The sequence below is a fragment of the Simochromis diagramma genome, unplaced genomic scaffold (assembly GCF_900408965.1).
Source record: "Simochromis diagramma unplaced genomic scaffold, fSimDia1.1 OVJJ01000603.1, whole genome shotgun sequence".
NCBI classification, from domain to species: Eukaryota; Metazoa; Chordata; class Actinopteri; order Cichliformes; family Cichlidae; genus Simochromis; species Simochromis diagramma.
Genome location: NW_024387414.1, coordinates 10304284 through 10324256, shown reverse-complemented (window position 1 = coordinate 10324256; position 19973 = coordinate 10304284). Strand labels below are relative to the sequence as shown.

Here is a 19973-nt window from a genome sequence, read left to right as displayed (position 1 = left end):
ATACCAGTACTCTCATTACCTGCAGGTATGCACCAAATACTCTTATGAGACTCTTCTCCAGCAAATGAGATTCATGAGTTTGTTTCCCTTGCAATGCCACATAAGACTTTACACGTACTTAAAAATGAGGGAGCAGACCGTCTCCATCATTAATAACATTACAAATAATCTACACAAATAGAAAAGTGCGCTATTCCAGCGATTTGGGATGGATCCGTTTTGAAATAGTCACTAGCTCTGACTGGCTCTTCGAGGCATTACATCCAAATTAGATTCAACAATTGTGATGAAAGTGGGTTGGAGATGTGGCATTAATTACATGCTTTATTGTTGGATATTAAAACGTAGCTGTGCATGTAAATGATATTTATGGAATAGTTCCCTTCAACTGCGTGACTGTGTGAAGTCCGTTGAAACAACCCATTAACAGCACAACACCACAAGGGATTAATGCCTCTTTCATCTTCTGTATTGTAACCGTTTTACTTTATTGCAGTGCACTTCATCAGTGATTTCAGAGCACAAAGGGAAAAATAAAGGACACACAAAATAGAGACATTTGTAGAAATAATTAAACTATAAAGAAATTTAATTACAAAAAATGTGAATTATTTTTGTACTTTGCATCACAGTGAGTTTTGATTTACGGTGCTATACCGCGCAATTACTTTTGCATGTCGAAAAACCAAATTACAAGCTTTGCCACTTGTTCCCCCCCTCAACTATACACTAAAATGAGCCTTGTGGCCATGCGTGGTTTTAATAATGCATGCGTGTTGTTTTTATTTTGCTGTGCATCAGAGACCACTTTGCCATATTTTCTGTTTGTATAATGATCATTTCCACAGAAAGCCAAACCGCACTATTCATGTCATGGAAAAAGAATAATTAACACTGCAAAGGGTGGACGAGTAAACACAGTTTGCTTCACTTCCACTCCTGCACCCTTCACCCCATTGCCTCTTCTTTTAAGCAGTGCTACTGCACTTGCTAAAATTGTGCGCCTGCTGAAAGACTAATCTGAAGTACTTCTACCATGCCTTAGCCTTTTTTTTTAGTCCACTTCAAGCTCTGGGGGATTGTGCAAGTAGCATACTGATAATGTCATTCTAATTAGCAACATTTTCCAAGGCGTTTTTCAGTAGGTGACCGCTGGGTTCATTTGGAGAAAACAGCACTTAGGATTCAAATGTTAATCAAATCGTGACAACGCTAATAAACTGTAAAACAAGCTTGTAATTTTAAACAGCATTTCCAGAAAGTAGAGGGCAACCCAGAGGTTCAGGCATCAGTTTCAAAAAGCTCTAAAAACATCATACAAAAAGATAAAAAAAGAAGAAAAAAAAAAGAAAAAAAAAAAAAAAAAAAAGGAGACAATCCCCAGTCCCGCCTCCATTGGTACCTGTGAGGGATTTGGAGTCCTTTCTGCCGTAGGGATCTGATCCAGTGCCATTTACAGAGCCCTCGTAGCTAATGCAGTCATAACAAAGCAGAGCTGTTCAAGGATGAAAAAGAACAAAAATATATATATATGAAGAGAAAAATGGGGCGATTGAAAATAGTCAAGGACTGCTGATTTTCTTGAAAAAGGTTAAAATACTTTTTTTTTTTTTTTTTTTAAATTTGGGGTGCATATTTATATTCTGGCGGCATATCTTTCCAGGAACAGCCCTGTTTGATGTTATGGCTGTTTTAGCCATGCTGAAGCTCTTAAAACCACAGTGACTACCTGGACCTACATGCACCTGCGCAACCAATCATGCCTCCCTGAGCAGCGTAGGTATCAACTTAGTTTAAACAGGCAGGAGCTGGATGAAAACAGTAAACAGTGTTCTGGACACCTGCAAAATGAAAGTAGCAGGTGCAGAGGAGAGGGGGGAAAAAAACGAAAAAGCTTAAACAGAAAGGTAAAGGCAGCAGCAGCAGCAGCAGCAGCAGCGGGAGCCTCATAACCTGACAGAAGCCTTAATCAAATTTGTTAGTGCTGGAAAAACAGACGTCTGGGTTAGTAAAGAGAAACAGGTTCAGATTACGTTGTGTTAAAAGCTTGACAGTTGAGCCGTTAGTTAGATTCAGTCTCTGAGCATTTGACATTAGAACAAAGACTGCGAAACAGATCGAAATGAAATTCTGTTTGTTTTTTTCCCCCTTTTTAAAGATACTTACTAAAAAGGTAGAAATAATGTTTTCAGAGTAAAAGTGCATTATGCATCTCTTGTTCAAGTCTTCTTTGCAGTACTTTCAAGATTTATTTCACGTACTTCTCTCTGTGCCGTAAGTTACAGTGAGGTTTATATTCTCCTTCAGTGGTCATAACAATTCGGTCAGTCAGTCCTACCTGCAAAGGCTTTGGAAATCCTCTCCTTCTTCCACTCCCAGGGCTGGTCGTACTCCTCAGGGGGTCGCTCATCATCCTGGGGTAGTCTGCTTTCTCTGGGGCAGCGCAATCGGTCAGGGTCTGAGTCGCCACCGTTCTCAGCTGGCTCGTATGGTGTGTCGTACAAGGGCAGCTGCCTCACGGGTCCGTCCTTAGGACCTCTCCCGCCAGACCTGATCTCTAAAAAACATGAGAAAGACTCATTGTTAATGCTAGGTCTCTGACATAAAACTTTATAGATGAAAGCTATAAAGTTATGACTGTAGGTTCACTGGCAAACACAAAGGCAACATATTTTATCAGGCCTGAAGTGGATATTTCTTGTAAAGCACGGAATATGGAAGAAATATGGAAGAAGTAGCCTCACATTTACACTTTTAGCATCTGTGTTAATACAGGAATAAAACTGTGACCAGTGACATCAGTTTGATGGCCAAAGGGCACAACTAGCATCACCTATCAAGCTGAAGACTAGAATCTTGTTTTCTATGTGTTCAAATGAGAAAGTATCCATAGGCTGAGCAAGTCCCTCACTTAGTGGGTTTGGCAAATTTACAGTAATATAGAAATAATAAATAAAATATAATAATAAATTTAGAAAATAAACAACAGCAAAAAAACAGACTAACAATGTAGTAACTTGTGGTGAGCCAAGTTATCAAAACACTGTTGTACAATATTAAAAGAATGCGCTTGGTCTAAAATGCCAAATGCATTTCTTGTACAACAGCTAGAAGCATCTCAGTCAGAGGCCATATGTAAAATAGCAAGGCAATGCAATAGTTAATACCGGCATAAGATGGGTGCAGATAGCACAAGTCCTGCGATATCAGGTACAGAGCACTGTCAAAAGCAGGCTATTCTCACTGAAATCTGCCATCAACAATAGTCAGAAAGCAAAATTGGGCATGAATAAATTGAAAGGCAGGGCCTCCTACAACTATTATTCAGTGAATGGCAGTGACAGTTTGCTGTTGCTATTTGCAGAAAGTGGGAAGCGAGTCTGCACTGAAATAAAAAAAAAAAAGAAAAGAAAAAAAAAGGTTGAGTTCATGCAAAAGCAGCTCTCTGCATAAAGCGTAGAAATCACACAGCGGTCCTCGATGAACATGCCCATCACTGTCAGAACTGAGTTGAATATAAAGTACCAATTTTCTTTCTCTCTGTAACATTTAACGACTCTTTGAAACCAACAGAAACCGTCACAAGCGTTAGAATAATTTTGTCGTAAATTATGTGAAAATGTCAAAGGGCCAAATAATGCCCCTGATCTTGATGTCACAAAAGCAAAGCAAGCTGTGGTTTCTTTTAAATAAAATGTTTTGTAGTCTCAATTTAGTTCTCAAGCCACATAAAGCCTTAAATCCTTTGAGCCTATTCCCTCTAGTGTAGAAATACTTTAATCATTGGTTTTGGAGGTGGATCCCAGAATAACTATTGATACAATACAGGAATGACAGGTTAGCCACAATAATAACAGTGTTACAAAAAAAGCAATTCCCAATACACTGTAGAACAATTTTCCATAATATCTGTATAACTGAGTAATAAAAAATAGCTTGAAAAAGCAGACAAACACCTATTATGTAGTGATTCACTGCATTATGGCGTCACCACACAAAGTGGTTAAGTACTGACACACGACATGCTCGTTTTAATAATATAAAAACACAGAAACAGTGCTACAGTGTATTCATCAAGTATCACTTGAAGAAGCAATATGACATACTAGATATTTTCCCCACAACCTACCTAATGTATGATTTCATAGCAACCTTTGTACTACTTGTCAGCATTTCTCCATCAGACTTAAACTCTTGGCTAGACGCACAAACAGAAATGATGACCACCTGGTGACCTAATGCATTAGAAAAAAAAATATTTTTTTTCCAGAATGACCTCTCTTCAAGAAACGCGATGTTTGCAACTGGCAGAAAAGATGTGGGCACAACCCACATCCTCAACCCTGCTGTTCAACCCAGAAAGGGATTTTCCTTATGAATGTGACATCATTTAACAGCAAATACTTATTGTATTAAGTTTATGTGCCACCACTCATGAAAAGATGAAATGCAGGAGAGGATTTACAGTGCCAGAAAAGAAATAGCAGGATCAAAAAAAATAAATAAATAAATAAAATAGAAGGAGGAGGAGGTGATTTTATCTATCATGGTGGTTGGACAAAAACAAATGTGGGCATAATGACATTATACTTTGTGCAATCTTTGTAGAGTTCAAGAAAGGGCTCCGTTTTTAAACTTTGGTACCCTCCTGGAACATACACCATTAACCGGTTTCTGGAACATTGCCAGTTTGTCTATAGACATCAGTTATAAAACGTCTACGTTTTCTTCTGTTTACATGTATAATCATCAGTGAAACAGAAGGCATTGAACGTTGCTTTGTTGTTCAAAGGCGGTGGAAATACAAAGTAAAACAACTTGAGCGTGTTAACCAAATATGACTTTCCCCCTGTAACTGTTGCATGCAAGGAGCAAAACTGTCAATCCAGTGTACATTTTTATATTCATGAGTCACGTCGCAAATCTAGTTAACATCACCTAACCACAACTAAAACGCATGCCAACCCTTTCACTCTCCATGTAAGAAGGTGAAAAAGACCTGACGATGCTAATGAAGCATCATGCCCTTGAGAACTCTCCTCTCCCTCTTCCACCGCCTCCTCCCTTCTCCAACCTTCCTCTTCTCACATGAAGTTGTTAGCAGCCTGCACCTTTCCTCCTGGGCCACATGAAGCTGTTAGCGGCCAGAACCACCATAGAGCAATGCGATGTGAAGAGAATGAAATATTATGCCACACTACTGCATAATTGCCTCTTAGCCCAAGGGAGCTCTTGCGGAAAAATGAGCAATGCGTTGAGCCTAATGGAGCTACCCGCCACCGGTGGTGGTGTAGGGGTGAGGCTGCCAGGTCCCGTATCTGAACGTAATCCCGCATTAGACAAACTTGCACTCTTTGATCTTGGCAGTTAAAAGCCTTGGTGTTATGAGATCCTACCACGATTAGGCCCTACCTTTGTTGCAGAAGAACAAATAGCTCTGGAAGAAGGGAAAGAAAGCAAGTTGCAAAGAAGGGGGAAAATTAATGGGGGAGGTGTTACATTGGTGGGGTGAGTACACCATGTGGAAAGAACCCTTTTATTGAAGGCATGCTGCCTTCAATAAACTGTTGTGGTGGACTGAGACTCCCTGCTAAACCAGGCTTGTGTATGGAGACAGGAGCCTTGTTGGCCTCCTTACCTTTATTTGCATTAAAAAAAAATAAAATAAATAAAAATAAAAAATTCTTCCTCCCAACCTTTCGTTCTTCCTTCTTTCATACTGCTCGTCTTATTCATCCCGTCAGTTCCAGTTGATACACGTTTAGTAAACAGGGAGGGGACACATCTGTCAAGACAAATTGCAGAGACGGGCCTGACCGTGGGGTTGCATGTCGCAACACTGCTGCAGCCTATATTTTGCATTTGACCCCTACCCTCTGATAAGGGTCAGAAGTCAAGCACCACACCCTCTCTTGATCTACTTCATACCTTCCCCTCCCCGGATGTCAGAGTTCCTGTCCAGATGCTGCACTTCCACTTTTTGCTTTTTACAGCCACCCCCCAAAAAAAGCTTGCAAAATGTGATTTATAAACCTCTCTAGGGGGCAGCAACATTGTTTTTGTATGTTGGAAAAGCCCTAATACAGTCCACCACCCTCAACAGGGTTTTCAAAAGTCATGTAGTGGCAGCAATCTAACACCCACAACCATCTGTTTAGTGCTACTAAAAAAGATGTTTGCGATGGCAGCACACTGCTGAGAACCGAACATCTGCCTTTGCACCGAGAAGCAATTTTCTCTAATGAAAAATGACAAATACTTCATGCTAAAATAATAGGTGTCCACAACTGAAGGCAAAAAAATAAGAAAATAAAATAAGAAAAAGAAAATGTAATCTCCAAAATAAGAGGCAGATCCAATCTTTGTTTTCATTTTTCTTCCTGTGGTTCCAAACTAAGGGAGGCTCCTGTTCTACTTACTGCATGAGTAGCCCTCTGGGCATATTATCATGGCAGCGCAAGGGCAGTCAGAAAGCTCTGGATTAAATCAAAAAACATTAACTGCAACAAACCTGGCAGCCGCATCCTGCTGCACATAAAGAACTGATCAAGCCATCCTGCCATCACCATCATCCAGACCGATTCTGTGTTATTTTCCTCCATTTCCATTATTGACGGTCAGTAAATTCACTGCATTTGCAAGAAAGTAGCAAACAACTACATAACCGTGCTTTTATTGCGAGGCTAAAGAGTGTAATATGTAAAAGAAAAACACATTTATCTGCCTCTCTGGTTGACTACCACCCACCCACTCACACTGAGCCAGAGAGAATTTGCTGCTGTGAGGCGCTTTCAGGGGCACAGGGAATATCTGGATTTGATTGAGGGCATCTCTTGAGCACTAGTGAAGGATTAAATGTGACTGACTTTACACCCCTAGAAAACAATGTGCAGAAAATATCCAGGCTTAAGGATTTGCTCTGCCTGCTCTACCAGCTAAATCACTCTTAAAAGAAATCCTTTATCATTTGAGTTGGCTTGCTTTTTAACAAGGTGAATTTCTGCTGACAGCAACTCCTTAAAGTGAATTACAAAATATCACAAGTGAAACTGGATGTAGAAAATGAGGCTTTTTTGTTCATGTATTAAACAGATACATTTAATTGCATTTGCTTTCTGATTCGCTAAAATAATAAAAGGCGTGGTCCTCCCAAAGACACATATTTAACAGAAGTAGAAAAGGAGCTGATGAACAAAGCTTTGATTTCGTTCCGTTTGATTGGCCTAGTCTGTGAGGAGAAAACGGGGTTGATCTGGTGTTCAAAGCCAGAGATTTGAGCAATATCGGGGGCCACCCACAGGTACTGTGTGTCAGTCAGAAAGCTCGCTGACAAGTAAAGGTGTTTGTTCATTGACCCATGGCGCCTCTGTGTTGAGTATAAATCTGCTTAGTGACTAGAGCCAAGAGGAGGCTCTTGCTGCTGACGGTTCCCCACAAATCTCTGGGAGAAAAGTTTCAGTAAACAAAGACACCACAGTCCTGTCATCTTTGTGTCTGTATCTTGGCTAAATTATGATTTCATCTCTGTGTTTTATAGAACAAAAAGGAGAAAAGACAAACATGAATACATTTATGTATGCCTTTTTAACAGTCTGAAAATATCAACTTTAAAAAAAAAAAAAAATTATTTCATAATATTATATGTTATAAAGAGTTTTTGTGAACCACTCAGGGTAAATGTTTGTCCTATCCATGCTCATGCTGTGACACGTTTGTCCACGTGTGTGGAGGACGTGCATCTGTGTGCTGCTGTGTCTCCATCAGCCTCCTGCAGATGGAACAAAAACAGCCATGTCGTTTGTTCTCTCGCTCCTCCTTTCTCCTGGCTTAACACTGTACTTGAGGTGGATACACATTGAGGCCTGTGACAGTCTCCCTCTCCCTCCGTCACACACACACACACACACACACATACCTATATATATATATATATATATATTTATGGGAAGCCTGGAAACTAAGTCTCAGATCTAGTCTATTCATGCTTGGTCCAGAGAGGAGAATATTTTGGGTCTTGCCACACTATTTTTGGTTCGTTCCTTCCTATAATTTCTGTTTCTGTTGAAGGCTGTACTTACTGAGAAACAAATGACACACAGTGACAGGCGCTTGTCAGCAAACCCACATAATTGGGTCACCTTTGTGAACTGGTGAAAGAAAATCTATTAAAATTATTTAATACAAGACATAAATATGTACTAATTTGTTCAGCGATGGTACAAAAAGAACCTTCTATCAAAATAGCAAAACATAAAAGAAGGCATTGGAACCAGCCAGTCACATATCATATCCCAGCGAAGGCATGCCTGTGTTAGTGTGTGCACTTTATGCGTAAATTGTTTGTTTCTCTAGGTGGCCTGAGGGAGTAGAAGATGAACAGTGTCTTCCACAGCACACTGACATGTATATGGATTCATTCCCTTACTGGAAAAGAGAGTAAGCCTAAAGAGACAACATACACAAAGCAGAAAACAAGACAGAGGCGGGCGGTGACGGAAGTAAGCCAGACAAAGTAGCGGAGACAGAGAGCGACGAGGGGAAGAGAGGAAAGCATCGGAAGGAGACAGTAGGGATGTATTTAAAAAAAAAAAAAAAAAAAAAAAGACAACAGTGACAGCGAGTGAATAAAGAAGGGGAGGAAAAAAAGAAAATTAGAGACAGTCAGGTGATGCAAGTTTGCCACAGAGAGAAATATAAAGAGAGAACATCAGGAAGTTGAGGAGAATGAAAGCAGGAAGCACAGATGGTGGGAGAGTGTGGCAAGAATAAATATACATAATAAAAATACATAACAGCGGACAGCTCTAATGAACACATATTACTTGATATTTGAAGCTCAATATTAAGAGACCACTTCTTCTGAAGGGTCAGGAGCCAAGAGGAGGCTTTTGCTGTGAATTGGTTTTAAATATGAAGGAGACGTACAAATCCTCTTCAACATAGTCTTCTTGCTTTAATTCTCATAGGACGGGAAATCCTTACTAATCAGTCACACCATTACCAACTATAACTAATACACAATACTCTAAATTTTACCAGCCTCTAAAGAAAAAACATCTTCAGATTTCCTTTATTGCATTCCTTATGATGCTTTTAAACTCATTAGGCATGTTTAAGATGAGTTCTTTCTGTAGAGTGATCCACGTCTAAAGTGCGTAATATGAAAACCGTTTTTTCCCCAGATGTATCCGAGGTCTTAGCAAATCAAAAACAACCATTTAGAGGAGCACACTTAACTATTCGTATCAGGAAAGGCTACAAAGAAAACAAGTGTACCTAGTATTGCTTTATAGAGAAAAAATATATATATCAGTGCTGCCTTCTGCAAGTCATCAGTTGCAAGATTTATGACTTAATTACTATGGCATGCAGACTAGAGGAAGCGGGAATTGAACCACTGAACCTCTAACTGGTAGACGCTCAGCTCTACCTCTTTAGCAATGTTTACATTCAAGAGAAACACCATGAACCCAAATACTTGTAGGTGTGGTGGAACAGATTTAGTGTCAGAAGTAACAATGCTAAAACCATCAAACATGGGTGGGTGAGCTTTTGACTATACCATAAATTTTGTCTTTTGAACATTTACAACCAGTTCTAAATGCAGTTTTTCAAGAGTGAAATGCAGTCTGGAGCTCTTGTTCTGCCTGTATACAGAGGTAGCATACATGCATATAATCGCATCATCAGCCTAGAGATGTAGTTTTGCTGGAATGCTTGCGCCAAAATAAATAGAAAATAAAATCAGTCCGAAAATGACCCAGCCTCTAAACTCCTCAAATTCCAATCTGATCACACTTCTTTTGGATGTCCAGAATGAATGTGATTTCTAGATGCACTACTTTGCAAGTTCTGTAGGTTGTGCCCCTTGCTAGACTCCACAGCGTACCCTCGGAGATCCAGTATCTGGACTGTGACAGATCAGGATGCATGATGGGAATTTTCACAACACTGGTTTCAAACATTGTCTGAGAACCATGAATGTTGTCTACAGCAGGTAAAAACCTAAGAGATCAACAAAGTCATCCAGAATTCATAATACAGTTGGCAAATTGTAATGCAAATATTTTACAACTATCAATCTGACTGTGGTGCTAAGACACATTCAGAGATTATCAGTCAGCAGGATTCAGGTCATATTTAAATTTTGGCCAAAGTGTTGGACTACTCCCAACTCACTGACATCGTCATCACTGTCAACAAACTACTTGATGAGGTCAAGCACTCAACACACACAAACTTAACACTTGAATAAGTCTTGAGTTAAGCCTAAGAGCTTCCCGTTTTATTTAAAGGATCAGCTTAATAGCTGACACAGTCTGGCAGTAATGAGTAATTAACTGGATTTTCTGATTACCATGGGATCATTTAACACTGTAAAATCGACTCCCTGTGATTCGATTCTCGCATCACTGTCTGATTGGCACTGCCTCACCTACATAAACGCCTGCCCACTGTAGGACCACCGCATATAAGGTGGCATTGATTCTTTGCGTAGCTGCAATCACAGCTCATTAGGATTGAGGTAAAAGCTCATTAATAGAAGATTAATGGGAACAGTGGCTTGGACAGGTGCCTACCTACCAACAAGAATCACAGCATAGCCCGAACAGCTAATTTATACCGCTTCATGGTGAACAAACAAAAGACAAGCGACAGATCAGCATACTGACACAATGACAGCAAGCACAGATACGAGAAGTCATTTGCTCTGGCTGTCAATTGCACTGCAGTAATAGAAATTCCATTTCAACCGACAGTCAAACACACAGAAGCCGAAATAATTTCTCGACAAACAGTGAGGAAGACTTCATGTGAAGCAGAGACAGGCTGCTTGGCTGATGCTGCTGGATGCAGTGTCCCACAGCCTTATGGGAGCAGAACATTTTTTCTGACGATTGTAGCTCTGAGCCATGCTACACTCTGTAGCTATTGTTCCGAGCTGAGATAAGACATACGGTGGATTAGAGGGGAGTGCATCCAGAGTTCAGGTTGTGTATAGCTGGTGAAAGGAGAAGACAGCATGGGAATGGGATTGGTTTTGGGAATGGAAATGGGAAGAAGAGAGTGGATAAAGAGAGGACAGGAGAAAGAAAAGGACAGGAAAGGATAGTTGAATTGGTAAGCACCTTTTGTCATGATTCCCGGGTGGTCACAGAAGAGGGGGACAGGGGAGTCAGATGACACGTGGATGTGGCTATGATGTATTGCCACTTCATGCCTCTACCCCATTGGGGGTCAATAGCCCATTAATGTTGAAAGGCCTCCAGCAACAGTCAGCAAAGACCCACTCGCGCCCCCACCACCTTGCTGCCACAACCTTCAACTAGCTCACATTCCTCCCGGGAATGTCAAGACAGCTCATTCTACTTCTCTTTTAGAAAGAAAATGCATTGGAAAATGGACTGGACATTGGAAAGGAAAGTGCTATATAGGGCCTACAAGGGCTGTCTTATCCTCCCAAAATTATTTGCCAATATAAACAAACAAAGAAAGATTTAAATTGTAAAATTTTACATAAAAAAAAGATTGATAAAAAAAAAAAAAACATCCAAAAAACCCCAAAGATTACAAATTTCCCAAATATCACCATTCAAAAATCATACAATTCCCAATTAAATATATAGTTTATACGATCTGCAAATCATCTTCTTGTGTTTTTGGTTCACAACTTTTTAAAGATAAGTTTGTATAATATACAAAGATAATCACGTTGGATTTCCAGTTATACTTCCCCAAGAGTCTAGCTTCAACAAATAAAAACAGAAAAAAACAACACACGCACTAAACACTTAAGCGGTGAAGGCGCGAGAATCTCATGCTTTTAAGTCTATTTTTTTATTTCTACATTTTCCCTCATTGTGTGATAATCCGATAATCTCCCCCTGCAGCACAACAATGCAGACAGAAGCCGCAGCCTAGAAATATGAGGAAAATTAAGTTCTATCACCTCCGCACTTAACAGTGCTGACAGACACCGCGCTCTCCTTAGGCTGTCTCTCATTAGTGGAGATAGATTCATGCTCAAACGCTGACATATTTTACTCTCAAACTGGGTTGCAAACAGAGGACAGAAGCAAATCGTTTCTTGTGGCAAAATTATACAACCTGAACTGTGCGTGACCTCAGTTTTGCTACTCGTAATTCACAGTAAAGTCTAAACTACAAATACACCCAATGTGCATTTAAATAATAAAGCATAATGCCACTCTTACTATTCCATCACTTCAAAGTCATGGCTCATTTATGAGTCATATTGCGCATAAATGAGGACGCTATTGCAACGAAGTAGGAGAAATAGTGTAATTAGCTCAACAGAAAGGCATAAATATTTATTATGTCCAAAAAAAGTTAGATTTTCAGGCTAAAGGGGGGGTACATAGGGAGACGCCAGAGTGCTTGGTATTGATTTGTTCTCTTTATCCGAGATAGCTACTTCTGCTGGTGCAGCATTGTGACCTGTGTACCAATCCTGCTATTCCAGAGGACGTACGTGTCCTTGGGGAAAACGTGCATTAGCGAGGCTCGGGCAATGCAAATAGTTACACAGCATTGACCGTGGTCTCTCTTGACACTTGTGCTGTTTTGACCTTCAGATGAGTGCTGCCTCTTGGTAGGTGTTCCCCACTTGATTACACATGAAGAGAAGTAAATACAGTAAGGGCGGATTACCACTGTAAGCTGCTAACAGTGTTTACATGACTGCCTGTGATCTGATCCCTGTCACCCTGCTTCTGAGCAAATGAAACAACATGACTGCCAGCAGATTAAACAATGGGGAACACCAACAGTCTTAGAGAAAGTGGGTTCGAAATATTTTACAAAAGGATAGTTGCAGTCAACTTATTATCAGATTTCCACAGCAAACTGCAACATATTGAGCTAAAATGCAGAATCAGCAATACAAGTCTTTTGGCAAATACACAAAATAAACTTTCATAATTGGACCTTTGTTCAGGAAATGATTGAATTTTTACTGAAGTGTATTTTGCCAACAACATTCAGAAAACAAACTCCCTTGAGGTCAGACGTAATTGATAACTTGATCACTCAGGCATTTGTGCTGTGCTGGTTTTATTTTAGCCATTCAACTTCATCCTCTATAAAAAGAAAAGACAACTAAGGCAGAGAAGTGGCTCTAATGATATAATGGGAGAGTGGATAATGTTTTTCATGTTTTATGTTTCTGCTGGAATGCATTTTTTATAAAGCCCACGCTCTAATATTGAAAGCATCCAGTCCAACGATCAGACATGAATCATTGCAAATAGCCAAAGCCTAATTAAAACCTACTGTAAAAGTGTCTGACTACAGCTAGAGACTGTGCTGTCGGTTACTCCAGCTAAACTTTACACATATGCACTGGTTTCAAAAAGCAAACAAAAGAAAAAAGAAAAAGAAAACCAATAACATATCGTAAAAGCTTTATATAAGCAAAATGATTAACGTCATACACTTCACTCCTCTAGCGCCTTTATGTACTTTGGTCTTTGGATCTGCAATATATCCAGTGAGCTGCACAAGAGTGAAAGTCTACCCTGTGTGTGTGTGTGTGTATGTTAGTGTGTTTGTTGTCTGTCCTCTTCAGCTTCCATTAGATCAGACATTAGACAGCCTGGAGAGAAACCTCTGATAAAGTCCAGTCAGACCTCTCAGCTCTGTCCAACCTGATTCAGTCTGACAGGGCAGATAGACCAGAGCTGGGAAGGCACATGAAATATGAGCTAGCAGTAAGGGCCACGGCATTTCTTATAAAACTAAAGGTAAAAAGGGCCGAGCAATTTGCAATAAAACATCCAAATGTGCATCGTTCTTTCTCTGTGCAACCAAACCGCATTAAATCTGGGTTTTAGAAAAGGAAGTGCAGTAAAGTCCTTATATGCTCCCACGAAACCTCTCTTCATTTTCATGGACGTTTTACCCGCATGCCTACCAGTTGGCACAAATATGCTAACCAAGCTCCCAGCAGGTGTAGCTGAGACCAAGACCTGCCTGACTACAGCGCAGACTGGAAGAACAAACACCGTCGTAGCAGATGGTCATTTGCATCATTTTCTCATGCGCCATTGTGGCACTGAGGAAAAGGCAGAAATGGAGTATAACAGCAGGGGTTTTTACGCAATATTTCACCATTCTTATAAGATGTACAGAGAGCGAAAGTAAACATGAATGTTGGTCATGCTAATGAATGCATCCACAAGCTGGAATGCATTTGTGTCACAGTACAGTTGCTGTGTTGCTGTGATATTCAGATCCAAACAAGAAATTTATAGCATATTTTTATCTCATGAATTTGTACCCGTGCCTTTTATTAACTCACATGATGTATTGATTTCTTTTTTATTAAACCTTTTCTCACTTGTTTTATTACATTATCTTTCATGACACTCAAAAGCCTTTTGATTGATTTGTCACACTGCATCAAAATTAAAATTCTTTATCCCTTGTCGGTATTTAGGTCAATATTTGACAACAGCGAATGGGATGATGCATATTTTTTGTTTCCATACAAACAATACATATTAAAATTTCATTAGCTTTCACATGGCTCACTGTTAATCAAAGCGTTTTAAAATTCATGGCACGAGCTTACACATCAATACTGCTGAGCACCTGCCCTTGAGGAGTAAACAAGACAATGCAATAGCTGGCAAAAAAAGAAGAAAAGAAATGTCATTTCAAAAGAAAGGACAAGAATACATTTCAACACGGTTGTCAATTCAAATCTTGTTTCCAACCAAAGTCGATTTTATTTAAAAAAAAAAAATCGTTATAAAAGTTGACGTGTAGTTATGGTGAAGATTAAAGGCACACGAGCCAATGTGTGCTCATGGTGACGGTATGTAATGAAACTCAAACGTCAGTTCAGTCTCACTCCAAATGAAGCTCTTAATTTTACTCTTCTTCAAATTTGCTTTATTCACACTCTACAAGGAGCTATCCCATAAAAGCGAGCTCATTTTCCTTAATGAGTCAAACACAAAACAAAAACTCCAGATGACTGAACAATGAATGCTAATCGACCCCAAGAGTGCACTGTAGAAAATGAGCTCTTGTAAACAAAACTGATTACCAGTGGAAAAAAAAAAAAGTTGCAAAGTAAACCTGGAATAAACTAGTTCTATCGCTCCTCATGAATACATTTCTTAAACACCTAAACGACTTCCACAGCGCTCGCGTCCTTAAGTGGGGTATGACATGTGGCACTTCATAAACTACTGGAGCAGGAGTAATTTATGGACAGCTGATTGATGGTGTGTGGGAATTAGTGCTAAAGATTTTCGACTTTTTTTCTATGTGTCAGGTTAAAGTACTACCATAACAAAAGGGCTCGTCAATAAAGGCTCGTAATGACAGACCCTAGAATTAGTATACAATTTTGAAGACAGGATCTCTGCTTTGCATTTTCTTGTGGAAATATTAAAAAAAAAAAAAATAAAGAAATTCAGCAGAAGTTTAACTTCACTCTTAACCTTTTTTTTTTTTAATTGTTTTTTTAGCACAACTACATTTTGCTCATGTATTTACACTTGTAACGTTATTCTTCTTACTCTTAGTTTAAATTTTATTTATGAGCTGCTGACTTTAATTTAACAAAGTATAAATTGGCCTTGCAGACAATCTGGAATCATAAGTGCATCCCAATCTAGTCTTTAAAAAAAATTTCAATCAAATATAATTAAAAAATGTGCAAAACTGTATAATAGCTACGAACATGATTTAATCAGATATGATCGAGGAAAGACAAACATAGCTGCCTTGATTCGCAGTAAAACACGGCTCGCAATGTAATAATACGATGTCAGTGTCTGCTATGCCAGGTCCCACACCTTTTTTACACTTTTATGACACCTCTCTGTTGGCTGGACCCCAGACATGTGCCTGCAGTATGCCACGTGGGCTTCTCCACAAATTTGCCAGCAGCAACAGCAGCAGCGCTGGTCGTTCCTCTGCCAAACATCCGTCAGCGCTCTCCTGATTTTTATAGTTCAAGTTCCAAAAAAACACCACCAATGAAACTACAGTTTGCCAGCGCTGTATTTTGGGAAAGAGTGTGTCACTATTGCAGAACAGTTATTAACATTTGACCGGAATCAGGCTCAGGACTTGCGTTACAATGTCCCTTAAAATATATTCATACCCCGCCTTTAAAAGTCAGTGGGAATCCTGTAAAAACACTCATGCCAATAAAAACTGGATGATGCTGAGTGAGTAATTTTTGCCTCATCCCTTTCCCGGATCCAATAATGGTCCATGCCATTGCAGAGAAAACATATAAAAAAAAAAAAAAAAAAAAAAAACCCAGCAGAAGGCTGAAAGAACTGCCAAGCTATAAGGCTCATCCCACTGATGAAGCAGCAGAAGTTGGTGTGACAGTACAAGTCAAAAGAACGGCTTGTTTGCACTGCAACTAACTCTTTGTGGCAAAAAAAAATAAAAAAAAAAAAAAATTAAAAAAAATGCACTTTTAGATTTATAGTATATACGGAAGCCATTGCAGGCAGTCAACATGTAGTAAAGATGAGCCAAACTAGGTTTTACTCTCCCACTTCTTCCACTGTTTCCCTCAGGAGTGTAATCATCCTCCATGTGGTTTGGCCGCCTCCTTCAACCCCAGCAGGAATGCCTTCTCCATTGCCAAAATCCCTTTCACAAAATGTGGATGCAAGCAAAACACAAAGAGCCAGGCCGTCGAGCAGGATGAAGCTCATTCTGTCACTAGGGCAGGGAGCGTGATATCAAAGTGTTATAAGCAGCTGCCGAGTATGTTTTGTAGGAATGCTACTGTTGATTTAAGCCAGCTCCCTCTGTATATCACGCTAGTTGGAAGGAATGACATGCTGGCCTTTTTTTAACAATAGTTATTCACATACTCAAGCATGCACGAGAACACACATACAGAAAACTCCACCTTTTAGGTCAAAACCATCTATTACTGTGGTCTAAACTACAATATCATGGCTTCACAAGGCTGCATACCTGCTGTTAGTCTGGTATTTAGCTGGTTATAGCACTAGCGAGTGGGAGGCTTCTGGATTTGTCTCCTTCTGCAGCTGTGTGGGCGACTGTATTCAAAAAAAGGCCATGTTAATGAAAGGTCACCTGGTACGCACAAATATGAGACAAGTAGCTACATGAACACATTTGACGCCACAGACGATTGGCACAAATGTGTGGAGAGCACACAAGATGCATACCAGTGGCTGACAATCACACGCATGGATGTGCCATACTGCCACGAAAAATACTCCCTACCCCACCTCCCTACAGAGTAACAGGGGTGGGCTGACAAGACCCATCCCGCTCAGAGCTGCTAACACATTCTTGCACCTGCTGCCTCACTCCCGACTGCTCCTCATGCGCTCTCTTTAGGGAGCACACACGCCGGATTCCACACATGTGTTGCGGCTGACTGTTGAACGGTCATAATCTTTCTGCTATGCACAGTTGTGCTGTTAACTTCTGACAAGTGTATTTCTAACTTGAGCGCTCTGTTTTCTTCAATGAATAAAACATAGTTTTGCTGAAAAGGAGCCTCTACGGGACTGACAGGACATTAGGCAAATGAAGAAATGTTAGCGGGGAGGAAGGAAGCAATCTCTGCTATCTTATGCGAGGAGTAAGACTTGATTGTAGGTCTACTTGTCTATATACGTGTGTGTGCGTGAAATGTGTGACAGGGAAAGAAACAAACATGTAGGCAGGCCCTGCCCTACAAAACATACGGAGGAGACAGGGGTTCTGTGTTCTAGTTCTGTGGGCGTGGAGATGAAAGACTGAGAAGTCTGACTTTTTGCACTTCCTGCTGAGACATAGGAAGCTACCAAAATCCTGTCAGGAACAGGAGGGGCCAATTTCTTCTGGCTCAAATTTTCTATAACTTGTCAGCCTCTGCTTCACACACTACAGAGAAAGACAAAAAAACCCAAAAAAACCCCAAGATTGCTGAATGACATTATCACCTTTCTTGTGTGTACACTCTATATGTGATCATGTCACAAGAGAAACAGAACGATTGAACCCTTACAGTCTAAATAACAGTGGGAAAGACGAGAATATTGTCGGAAGCGTCTTATCATCATGCTCTGTGTGTACTGACATTTTCCACTGCTGTTGTGTAAATTCTTGTGGACACAGTGTGGAGGATGTGGCACCAGCGAAAGCATTCTCCGCTGGCTAAATGATACCTGACCTTTCCACTGGCAGTCTGCAAAACAGGGAGCCCAGCTCACAAGTGAGTCTTGATAGGACACAAGGGGCGGAGCGGCAGATGAGGCTGAAAAATATTTACGGCTCCAAGAACTCATGAATACACGCGTGAATGGATGAAAAAGATGACACGGTTGTTGCAGATGAGGAGGATTATCCCATCCTTACGCTTTTGCTCCCTTGAAATGGTTAATTTTGAATGGCTGTCTGCTTGCATTAGCAGGCTTCATTAATAACATTCATTAGCCATTCAGGGTCTATTTGAACAGAGCATCAAGAATCTTCAGCCTCCCCTGGCTCCCGTCCTGATACACTTACATGGACCATGTAATGCCTGCAGGACAATTCAATTAGGAAAGAGGCATTTGATCACCATTAAGACTTAAGACTCACATCTTAAAAGCATAATTTATCACCATCAAGGTCTATTGTATGACAGTGCTAGATTAGACGTCCTGAGCATTTTCTGGAAGGTGACACATAGCTTCTTAGAACTGTTAGGGGTAAATGAGATTAGCCTAGTCTCCTCCTCTCTTTAAAAAAAATGGAGCCCCGAAGAACTAATGATACAGTCTCACTTGTTTTTTATTGTTTTTACCTACAATAGATCATGACTGAACACAAGTCATTTGTTGTCCTTCTCATCATAATTACACAGTTTCCAGGAGAGAGCAGCAGAGGAAGAAACAATCAATCACAAGAAGCCCATCTGCAGATGTCTCTTTAAATCATCCACAAATCAAGGCCATGAACAATATCCACCGAAACCAAAAAGGGGAGTTGTATTGAAACAAAACCACTCAAAGGTCCATTTGCGGTGAATGAAACCTTGCCAAGTGGAAGGAGAATGAGCAAGAGTTGAAAAATGGGATGAAAAAAAAAAAAAAAAAAAACAGAAGAGGGGAAATGAAGATGCCAGGAAGTAAGGCAGGGTAGTGTGTGAGCAGCCCTCTGTGCCAGCTGACCCACTGTTGGCAGGTCTGACTGCTGGGCTCTTGCTACTCTCAACAGCACCCAGACGCAGAGGGGAATCCGAGGTAATTTGTCCACTTGTTTGGATAATCCACCATCTGCCACACTGCGAAAGGCCTCAGGCCCAACCTTAAGGCTCAGTGTTGGACTCAAATGCTAAACATATGGGGGCAAGCAAAAATGAAGTCCAATTTTTTCTCAGGGCACCACAATTTCAAAACAAGACATAATCGGGGAGCTCCAAAACAAAAATCGAAAAAGCATTCTTTCTGGACAAATCAAGCATGATTTATGATGCAACATTTGAGTCCATTTAGTAGCATTTTAGATAATTAACCTTTATTTTCCAGGTTTATTTTTAGAATTTGGGATAATCGAAAGCAGCAGATTTCCTTTACTTCTTTTAAGTGTTTATAAGTGTGAATATTTTGCACAGGGCAATAAGACATGGACTGCAGCTCAGCTCAGTTATTGCTTTCATCTCTATCGAACATCACAGGTCAACTCCAATTTGGTGCTAGCTGTTTTGTTTGCTAGCAATGGATAAAGCTAATTTATTTTTATTCAGTTCAAGTCTGTTTCCTTATAAAGTCCCAAATCCCAACCACGGTCAAAAATGATCTTTGATCAGTATCAATGCAAACTTCAGCCTTATTTGGCAAGAATTCTATGTCATTGCTACACAGTAACTGCAAACTTCTACAATATAACCTATGACGTAACCTGCCATCTGCATTTCGGGCTACTTTTTGTTGCAATTTTTGAGTTTTTCAGTAACAGAATAACAACCA

General features: G+C 40.1%; 1 protein-coding gene across 4 annotated transcripts in view; it reads right to left on the bottom strand.

Annotated features, from left to right (window-relative positions):
* The window catches only part of zgc:158464 (uncharacterized protein LOC791139 homolog), an 89578-nt gene that overhangs the window by 22368 nt on the left and 47237 nt on the right, over positions 1–19973 (bottom strand). For 3 of the 4 annotated variants that reach the window (XM_040011836.1, XM_040011837.1, XM_040011839.1), the window contains exon 3: positions 2339–2557. In XM_040011836.1, coding sequence (XP_039867770.1) covers positions 2339–2557 — 219 coding nt within the window. Of the gene's footprint in view, positions 1–1402; positions 1496–2338; positions 2558–19973 lie in introns of all 4 variants that reach the window. The other variant, XM_040011838.1, reaches the window with a different exon arrangement.